Source organism: Pimephales promelas, chromosome 5 (genome assembly GCF_988280905.1).
Source record: "Pimephales promelas chromosome 5, fPimPro1.hap1.1, whole genome shotgun sequence".
Classification (NCBI taxonomy): domain Eukaryota; kingdom Metazoa; phylum Chordata; class Actinopteri; order Cypriniformes; family Leuciscidae; genus Pimephales; species Pimephales promelas.
The window spans coordinates 25,888,090-25,899,135 of NC_142773.1; the positions used below are offsets into that span (position 1 = coordinate 25,888,090).

The 11,046-nt window shown below is 36.1% G+C and overlaps 1 protein-coding gene across 2 annotated transcripts; it reads left to right on the plus strand.

Annotated features, from left to right (window-relative positions):
- Positions 1 to 312: 312 nt before the first annotated feature.
- Positions 313 to 9,811, plus strand: LOC148981451 (uncharacterized). Of its 2 annotated transcripts, XM_089131196.1 has the most exons (8): positions 313 to 648; positions 2,360 to 2,411; positions 2,692 to 2,740; positions 5,249 to 5,400; positions 5,503 to 6,572; positions 6,685 to 6,840; positions 8,446 to 8,538; positions 9,067 to 9,811. In XM_089131196.1, the coding sequence occupies exons 5-8, from the start codon at positions 5,517 to 5,519 to the stop codon at positions 9,382 to 9,384; spliced, it is 1,623 nt and encodes a 540-aa protein (XP_088987322.1). In that variant the 5' UTR covers positions 313 to 648; positions 2,360 to 2,411; positions 2,692 to 2,740; positions 5,249 to 5,400; positions 5,503 to 5,516; the 3' UTR covers positions 9,385 to 9,811. The 2 variants fall into 2 exon arrangements, with proteins under 2 accessions (XP_088987322.1, XP_088987323.1); XM_089131197.1 differs by lacking the exon at positions 313 to 648 and having other exon boundaries at positions 2,286 to 2,411.
- The last annotated feature ends 1,235 nt before the right edge of the window (positions 9,812 to 11,046 follow it).

Below are 11,046 nucleotides of genomic sequence, written 5' to 3' on the forward strand. Positions count from 1 at the left end.
ACACACATTCATGCGTGACAAATAAAATATATTTTTTGTAATTCTGTTAATTACACTGCGCAAATCGGATAAGGAAGGGTTGGCTCTGCAGTCTCCATAGAACTTAAAATATTCATTTTATTTTAGCTTTCGTGTTCGCATTTATGAGGAAAAAACAATGTTACAGACGCGACCGCTCTGAACTGGCACTAAAAGACTGCTTTAAAACTTTCACATACACTCAAAAAAATGAATCATGGCATAGTTTATAATTATGTATTTGCATCCTTTTGATTTTATTTAAATACTAATATTTTCATAATGTATGTGGTCAGATTGCTTAAAATCAATGTAAATATGTTCATTGTGAAAACTATTTGATTTAATCAATTAAAAAGTATGAATATGGTTTAAATATTGCTAGCTGTGGAACGAGCCAGATTATGTTAGTTACATTTTATGAGATTGGTTTGCATATGATTTATGGGAAAATGTAAGAAGCGGAAATGCCGTGCATACTCCAGTCAGTTGGGGGCGGTACTGAGCATAGACATGTCTAATTGCAATGCACATGAAAAATACCCATCAACCAGCGGCAGTTGAAAAAACACCGTTCTCTTCGCCATCTTACATGATCGGAGCTCATTCTTGGATCATCCTGATTGCAAGGCAAGTTACATCTTTAATCATCTTAGAAAAGTTGACTGTTTTTAATATATATATGTGTGTGTTATGACTGCTGTTGAAATCGTATTACACTTTATCAAAGAATTGATTATCAAATTTGCATTCAACGTTAACTTAGTCCACTAACTCTAGGTGAACTAACTTGCACATGGTGCTTATAAAAGCTAACTTTACCTAATGTTATTTCCCCCTTAAGCTACTTTTTCAGCTACACAGTTTAACTAATTTAAAAGTAACAGGGATGTGGTTTGGTTTATTTTTATTTTATATTCATTTACGGATTTTCTGACCTGAGTAAAACTTTAGCCCTCCTGCATCGCTGAGAGGAAAAAATGGTCTTAGGTTGGTCTAAGATTAAAATAGATTTTATTAAACAATGTGTAGCAATGATGAAATTAAACGATTAGTATAAAAACTGCGATTTCAAATATCTATATCGTACATGGATACGTTCCAACGTGGATACGTTTTCTTAGGGACACGAATGACTGTCTGCAAGACAACCTTTACGTCTTAGACAGGGTCAAAGATTAGCAGTCGTCAAGCGTCATTTTTGAGTAAGTATATCAAACGATTTTACTCGTTAGTTCGTGACGGTGTGAATGTGATTATTAAATCACAAAGTATGTGCTAGTTGGTCGTGTGTTCTCCAGCACGCGAATCATGTTTTTACCACGTCGGTGTCTGTTGGTCTGCTCATTTTCTGTGATTTAACGTTTGAATGCAAATGAAGACAGTTATAAACTAACGTTACTAGTGATGGGATTTATGGCTCTTTGAGGGGATCCGGATCTTGGCGATCCGTTCCTTTCAAAGAGACGTTCAAAAGAATGGCTCTTTTGGCTCTTTTTAAATATTTAGTATAATCACTGGGAGGAATGATGAGGTGAGATTTGTAGTCAAATAATTCAAACTCAGATATCACACATCAATATCTGAGTTTGAATTATTCTGAAATATTGATTATTACCTCATGTGTGGGCTATATTTCAAAGGGTTGCACAACATCCCTCTGCTTAGAACGTGACATCACTATTTTGGATTTACCTTTAGTACAAAGTGAGTGTATGTGTAAAGCTGTTGACTTAGCCCTATGTTTTTTATACAATACCACAAGAACATTTTGATAAAAAAACAAAAAATATTTAAAGTTGTAAATATATACTGTAGATACAATAACATTAACATGAACACAAAATGCAATGTAAATAAATACAAGCAGTTCCTTACTTTATGGCTTTTTAAAAAAAAAAAAAAAAAAAACTGGAGTAACCATGTGATGGCGGCGTGCACAAGTTTTGGCTCCGCTCCTACCCAATGACATAGGCACGTAGGGTTATAAAAGATAATGTAAAAGATGCACGCGCGTGCACAACTATCACCCCTGCGCTGGGCGCCCCTTCCCCTGTAACTGAGGAGGTAATTGATGTGCATCTGTGTAAAACACGCATAGGAAAAAAGAACGACAGAAAGAACGGCTCCCCTCCTGCCGCGACTCGGCTCCCATCGTTCATGTTTATGAGCCGTTCAAAAGAATCGGTTCGTTCGCGAACGTCACAACTCTAAACGTTACTGCAATCAGTATATGAGAGTACTGTTAAAATGATTATCTAAATGATTATGTTGGCTTTGTAATTTCATAAGAAAAAGTATGAATTTTGTTTCTAACTAAAGCATTTTTTTTTCTTTTCAGATACATCATGCATCTTTTTTACATCTAAAGGGTGGGGCAACCTCCTAGACCTGTATGTATGCTACAAAGATTGTTTTTTAATACATAGAAAAATCAATTCATACTCTTATTAACAATTAATCTCAGTTTGAATGTAATGATTCCACTTAAAAAGCATAAAATTCCTTTAACATAGTTAAAAACGTATTAAATATACATTAACAGCCTAATATAGCTGTAGTAGTAGCTGTATTTTGACTTGTCTTGATACAGTAAAACCAAGCATAAATTATTTATGTTGATTCTTTAATATTTGTCCGTAACTGTTTTTTTTTTTTTTTCTTTGTTCACAGATATGTGAATGTGGCCATGTAAAGTGTGTGACATTTCATTATCTACACGGTATGAATTGCTAAAACATTTTAGGCTGAAACATTTTCACTATGGTCGCAATTGCCGGTATCCCTGTGTATATGCAGATTGCCCATGTACATTTACAAGTTGGAAGAACCTTTTGAGTCACACATATCAAACACACAGGAAGTTAACAGCAGCAAATGTTCAGTTAACTTCGTTCTGTTGTCAGAAGTGTGACTGTAAGGACATTTTAACTGAGAAGGAATACTTCGCTCATGTAAATCAACATCTTAGGCAGTATGAAAACATAACTTGTATGTTTGAAGGATGTATGTTTGAGACAAACATTTATGGAACATTTCACTCGCATAAAAATCGTAAGCATAATCCCTACACTCTAAACGATTTTAAGGCAGGTATTGTGAAACTCGCTGCTCAGTCAGACGAATCTGGTAGGACTGTAGATGATAGCCCCTCATCTTCTGCTGACATAGATTTTGTACCTCCTTCAGATGCAGATAGTGATCTACTGGTAGATACTTCAGAGGACCTGTCAAAATTAGTAGAACAAAAAATAGCTGCAGTTTTACTGAAGTTGGAAATCATTTTCCATGTTCCATCTACAGCGATTGATGAACTACTTGATGAACTACACTTCCTCTTAAGTACTGTGTCTGTGCCTGTAACTTGTAGCAGTCTTTCAGAATTTTTCGAAAACAAAAACCTTGAAGTTGATTGCTTGATCATTAAGGAACTAGCTGATATTCTGTGTAAATCTAACCCTTTGGTAAAAGCAATAGCGAAAGATGGTCCCCTCTCTACACCTTATAAGAGAAAAGAGTACTTTAAGGATTTGTTAAATATTGTTGAGCCAGTGGAGTTTGTTCTGGACCAAAAAAAGAGCAGGACCTTTCAGTATATCCCATTGTTGCAGTCTTTACAGCAGCTTCTTGATTGTACTGCTGTGTTAAACGGTATTATCAGTAGCCACAGAACACAGGAAATTAATACAGACCAGTTAGAGAATCAGCAGTATCGCTCTATAAGAGACGGTTTGTACTTTAAGGACAACACTTTCCTGTCAGCTGATGATTTGCGAATTTGTTTAACTTTGTACATCGATGATTTTGAACTATGTAATCCCTTGGGTACATCGCGAAAAAAACACAAATTGTGTAGCGTGTACTGGATTTTGAATAACTTGCCACCAGGCTCTCATTCAGCACTATCTTCCATTTATTTAACGGTTTTGTGCAAGAGTGACGATGTGAAGGTATATGGCTATGGAAAAGTTTTAGAGCCACTTTTACAAGACCTTTGTACGTTAGAAGAGCATGGTGTTTTCAGCTCAAAACTTGGGAAGTTTGTCAAAGGAACAGTCCATAGTGTTGTAGCGGACAATTTGGGAGCCCACGGATTGGCTGGTTTTGTAGAAAGCTTCTCTGGGCAGTACATTTGTCGATTTTGTACTGCTCAGAAAGTAGATATTCAAACAAAGGATGTTCAGTCAGGTGCTTTTTTGCTTCGAACAAAAGAAATCCATGAAGCACATTTGAAGTCTGCACAGGAAACTGACACAAATTGCTTTGGTGTGAAGAGAGCGTGTGTCTTAACAGAAAATCTTCAACATTTTCACGTTAACACGGGCTATCCCCCAGATATAGTGCATGACTTATTTGAGGGTATTGTCCCATCTGAACTGGCACTATGTTTCAGTGTGCTCATCTCTAAGAATTATTTCAGTCTTGAATGTCTAAACACACGAATCCTCAAATTTCCGTTTAAGTGGGGTGACAAAAAAAATCGATCTCAAGTCATACCAAACAGCTATTCATGTAAGAAGACAATAGGTGGCAACGCCCATGAGAATTGGAATTTAATACGATTCCTTCCATTTCTAGTAGGTGACTTGATCCCAGAGGGTGAGCTTGCTTGGCAAGTGATATTAGACCTGAAGGAAATTGTAGAATTAGCTGTGGCACCATGTCACACTGATGAAACAATTGCCTATCTTGATATCAAAGTGTCTGAACACAGACAGAGACTACTCGAGCTTAACCCGGAAGTAAAGATTTTACCTAAACACCACTATCTCGAGCATTACCCGCACCTCATTAGGTGTTTTGGGCCTCTTCTAGGTTTGTGGACGATGCGATTTGAAGCTAAACATAGCTTTTTTAAACAAGTAGCTCGACACACAAATAATTTCAGGAATATTGCACGCACACTGGCAACCAAACACCAGCAATTCATCAGTTACCACATATATTCATCCAGACTCAATACATCAAATTTGGAAGTTTCAAATGTCTCTACAGTCCAGGTTGATGTTCTGAATAAGGAAGTTGTGTTGGCTCTCAGGCAGAAGTATCCACATATCAGTCAAGTTCATCTTGCAAAAAGTGTCACCACTAGAGGAATCAACTACAAAAATGGAATGTTAGTTGCATGTGGTTCAACTGCAGGAATGCCAGAATTTGCAGAAATTCTACAAATGTGCATAAGGGGAGATGAGCTGAGTTTCATTGTGCGTTTATTGTGTGCTTGGTATAGAGACCACTTCGGATCTTTTGAGTTGACTTGTTCACCAGGTAAAGAGGTTGCCCTGGTTCAGCTTGAAGAACTGACAGACTACTATCCACTTGTGGCCTATACAGTTTGTTCCAAACGTATGGTAACCCTGAAGAGACGCATCATCATCAAAGGTGAGATTTACACGACTCCAGTATCCTTTTAAGAGAATGTAGTAACTAACATATAAATATTTTTTTTTATTACATATGTTTTTTGTGTTTCTTGCATTCTAGATTGAAAAAGCGTGATGGCAGGACCAGTAAGCTTCAGAGTCCTTTTTGGAAGTGAAGATGATGCAAGAAAACTAACCATTAGATCCGGAATGCCGACTTCAGTGGATGGATTGGCTTTTGAAATTAAGACCTTCTTTGGAGTAACAGAACAGTTTAGGCTTCAATACAAAGACGTAGAGTTTGGAAACGAATTCATGAACCTCTTATCAATTTCTGACATTCAAGATCGCAGCACTTTGAAAGTGGTTTACTTACCTTGTGAGGCTTCCACCTCTGCAATATCCTCAGCTCCACCAACTAAAGATGACTGCTCCACAAACGCAGTTACTCCCTCCAATGTATCTACCAACTCCTCATCACAACCAAATGATTCAGCTTCTGTTGACTCCTGTAGCAGCAATGATATTGTCATATTGTCATCTCCTGACTCCCGGTCTTGCACTTGGCCTGAAACTTTTGTAGTGCCACGCTTTTCATATTGTGCTGAGATGCAGCTCCAGAAGGGAAATGATGAATTCAATGCAAATGGAACTCTCCTATCTCTTGCGCCCAAACTCAGATCTGATATTCTTGAAGGCATTGCAGAAGAAATAATTAAGTACACAGCATATCCAAAGGACAACCAGTTTGAAAAAGTTGCTGAGGCCTTGATACAAACTCATCCATGTTTGCGTGAGAAAGGAACTCGTACTGGGTGTTGTGGATGGAAGCACTATATTAAGATAAAGATGATGAACTTCCGCACCAAGCTTGGCCGAGCTGGACACCCAGAAGTCACAGTCAACTCACTTAAAAACAAACAGAAAGGCCTAGGAAAACCAGCTGCAAACATAAAAAAGGCCCGGAAGGCAGAGGTTAATTTCTGCCCAAACCATCCGAGAGGTGAAACCAATGACAGCTTGGAGGTGGAAAGGGTATCTCTATTGACTGAGGTAAAAAAAAAGAATAATGAGACTGTGATCAAGGAAAAGATGCAACGTACCTTCTCATACCGACGACAAGAAATTCTTCAGGAGCCAATGATTACTGAGGTCCGAAACAGATGGCCAGCACTGTTTGAATTTCAAGAAGTAAGTGTAGTTAAGTGTTGTTTGAAACAGAGATGCAGATTTATACACTAACACATCTTATTTAAGGTGAAATATATTCTGTTGTGTGCTTTTTCATCTTTTTTTATTATAGGTCAACTTAGAGTTCATGCGTATAACAACAGTTCCACTGATATCAAAATTCTTTGGTCAACTGGACAAATACACCGATGACTTGATGAAGGTGTTCCGTCACAAAGGAGGATGTGCAGGACAGAAAATCCGCACCATAATGGCACTGACAGCTAAAGTAAGTGTGTTTTTATGTATTGCTTTTGTTTTCAACTGGTTACTGTCTTGTCTTGACATGAATTCAGAAACCTCTCTAACACACATTCTATATCTTTCTCCCTCTGAGATGTAAAGAACACAATCTTTCTTAAACATTAAATACGTTTATTTGATTTATTTGTGAGGGCATCTCAATCTCTCTTACACACATACTATTTAAATTAAAGAACTTTATTGGCATTATTGCTCAAACACAATATTGTTAAAGCATTATTCATATAACAGGTATTAAAATAAGTTGCTAATTTAAAAAAAAGTATTGTCTGTGTATAGTATTTTATAATAGTGTATTAGTCCACCTAAAATTTTAAAAAGTGTTATTTACACACGTGACATGCAAGTAAAAAAAGTAAACTGTGCATACAGTTTACACTATTACATTTTTTTCTTGCATGTCGTGTACAACACAAATAAAGATCTTTTTAATTAAGATGAGAGGTTTCTGTTGCTCCAATGACAGCTACACAATCACCACTTTGAATTCATAAAGTTCATAAACGAGATAATGAAACTAATCAATATGAATAGGCTTTATGCACAGCACAGCTGCACTACTTCCTGAACTTCAGCCAGCTCCTTTGTTTCCTGTCTTCCATTATTCGACAAACTGATTAATTCAGGTGTGCCTGACCTCAGTAGTCACAGCAACAATAATCAGACACCTGGATTAACCAGTTTGTCCAATAATGGCAGACAGGAAACATGGAGCTGGCTGAAGTTCAGGAAGTAGTGAATGAATGGTTGGTTTAGTCCAAATTTTCTGAAGAGACTGGATCCTTTATATGATAAACAGGTTGAATTTAAGCTTTTTGTCAAATACAAACATTTATCAACTCAAAACAGATATTGATTCAAATCAGATTTTTCGCATTGTGCAAGAACCAGTGAGGTTTGTTATAGTGTGTTAGAGATTCAGTTGTGCTTCTGTTTATGTTTGCTGATTAATGTTAATGTGAATAAAAGTCGAAATTTAGGCTGTTTATCAAATAAAGTGATCTTGTCTCTGTAGAAAATTTGGACTAAACTGCCAACGCGTTCTCATCCTTTAACGTCATATAGAACGTTATATGACAAAACGGCGCTATACTACGCGCATGGCACACGTTATCGTTAATATAACACGCGCTGTGAGGGCTAAGTTTAGGTGTGGGGTAGGGTGTGCGTGTCATATTCACGCTAAAGGATTTATAACGTCTTGGGTTCGCGTGTTATATTAACGATAAAGGGTGCCATATGCGTAGTATAGCGCCGTTTTTGCATATAGCGTTCTATATGACGTTAAAGGATGAGAACGGGCTGAAACTGCTCAATTCATATGGAATAATTGTACGATCTCTTAAGGAATTTGTTTAAGCATCACAGTGGTGATTGCGTATCTGTCAATGGAGAAACAAATTTTTCAGATTTCATCAAAAAACATCTTCATTAGTGACGAACAAGAGTTGAACAAAATTAATGACCAAATTTTAATTTTTGGGTGAACCATTCCTTTATTTAGCCTTACTTATACTGTAAGTTAATAATTAATGACATGTTTTTTGGGATCTTCTTATGCTTGTTTGAGAATGAAGACATAAACACCAGACGTGATTGTATCCTGAGGTGCCTAAGTGTTTACCTCAACGAAGACCTCGAGACACTTGTCAAAGAATATGTGGTAAGTGTGTGCCAGTCTTTTCTCTTCATGTTATATATTTCTTATACACATTTACATTGATAGTTATGTTTATTTTCTCATTGGCATCATACTCTAGCTTATGCCCTTGTGTGTAGAGCATGATTGATCATATAAGACAAATGAGAAGTTTTTTTTAACTAGAAATGACCTGGTTAAAAAGATCCAGTTGGTAGTCTGAAGTATGGAAAATATGAAATCAGAATCATGAAACACATCATTATACAGGCATTGAAACTGCTAAAAACTGTGGCCTATGCAAACGAAATTTCGTTCTGTATACACTTGTGGTATTATGAATGACAATAAAGTCTGTCAAGTCAAGTCAAAGTCAAGTATACTGATCTCAGATTTGGTGTAGATGGGGAAATTAATATTTATGGCAAAAGAGGAACACAGTACAATTATAATTTCTATTACATGACTGAATCAATAGGTAACTGCCTGCTGCAAAACAAAAGGGGAAAACTTGGAACACATTGGGACTTATGTTCTTTGTTTATCCCCCAGGACTCTGAAAGTGCAGATGCTGAGTCTCTCATTGCACAGACAACAATGGGCATCTATGTCATTCGAGCGGAGGGCGCTGGTCCTGAAGAAGAACCTTCAGATGTGGGTGTTGTTCTTGAAGGTGTTGAAGTTCTGCAAAACCTGCCAAGCATCACATTTGGATGTGTGATGCTTTTTGGACTAATTTATGCCCTTAATTTAAACTATCCAAAGGACCTCAAGTGCACATTTGAAGCATTTCAGAAAATCCTGATGGAACTGGATACAACTAAGCTGTCGCCAAAAGTTCAGGGACTGAAAATTAAGATGCTTCAGTGAGTAATTGAAAGAGAGGCTGATATTTACAGTTCCACTTGACTTGTTACACTTTTTCTTCTCGTTTTTTATTTTTATTTTGCTGTTGAACCTTATACTCCTAACATGGGTAAAAAGTGTGGTCGTGTAAAACCACTGAGTGTTATGGCATTTTCTGCTTGCCACAATCCTTATCGTTCCAAATTATTGCACGTCAAAAAACGTGAAAATGTTAGCGTGTTAGAGTAGCAACCAGGTTTTTGTCTATCTCATTTGAACTTTGCAATTATTTAACCACAGTTCTTGAGAAAAAGTACTGTCTGCAGTCTGTTAAAATCATTTGCATTTGTTAGTGCAGTGAGGTGATTGTGGCAAAATAAAGACAGAAATTCGAAAGTAGTGCATTTAACCTTAATTGGCATGTAAACATGAAAGTACTTTTTTTGTTGAGGTTGCACACAACAGTGTATGTGAGCATGGGCTGTTTTGCTAGCTTCCGTTTTTACTGCCATTTGAGCTTGTTATTTAAAATAAAAATGTGAAATTAAGTATTCTGGCCATTCTTTTTTGTTGTATTTTGGGGAGGGGAAATGGTGATGAATAAGTAAATACAAATTTATAAATTTTTAAAACAAATTTGGTTTATTTATACAAATTACTTAAATGTGATGCATTTTAATTAAATTTGGTTTATTACATAATAATACATAAACCAGTTTCTTATTCATTTAAAATAAATTGGATTTATTGAAAAATATGCATAAATCTAATTCTTACTTGTTTCACTTATATAGCACTTACAAATATATATCACATTAAGTTTATTAATATGTTTGCATTAAATTTACGTAATCCAAATGGATGGAAAATTTATATGCAATTGAATTACATAAATCTTATGTATTAGGCCTAAATATTTTTTTGAGTGTAGTCTGTTGCCTTTAAGAAGTAAAAGCAGACAATCCACTGTAATACAACTGTAATACAAGCCTCACTGAACATGTAACGAGTAAAATATTACTGAAAATTGATTAGTAATGCCTTACACTACTGCGTTACAGCAAAAAGTAATATGTTACTGTAATGTATTACTTTTGTAATGCGTTACTCCCAACACTGACAGTGGTATGAATAAGTTTTGGCACCCATGCTAAAGTTGCCTAAAAAGAGGAATAAAAAATCATCTTTTGGATATTGATCTTAATGCCTTAATTAGAAAAATGAGGAAAACTCCAACCTTTAAGGACACCAATTTTCTTTGTGAATGAATAATGTATCATAAATAAATAAATGTTTTTCCTTAAAACACAGGGTGCATAAGTCAGGGCACCCCTATGTTAAATTCCCATAGAGTCAGGCAGATTTTTATTTTTAAAAGCCAGTTATTTCATGGATCCAGGATTATATGCATCCTGATAAAGTTCCCTTGGCCTTTGGAATTAAAATATCCCCACATCATCACACACCTTCCACCACACCTAGAGATTGGCATGGTTTTACTTCAGTTAGCCTAATAGCTGGTTTGATTTGCATTGAAAGATGATCTTATGGAAAGTACCCCATGCCAATCTCTAGGGAAAAATGAAACAATCTCTCATTTTTCTAATTTAGGCATTAAGATCAATATCCAAAAGATGATTTTTTATTCTTATTTTATTTCTTTTTAGGCAACTTTAGCATGGGTGC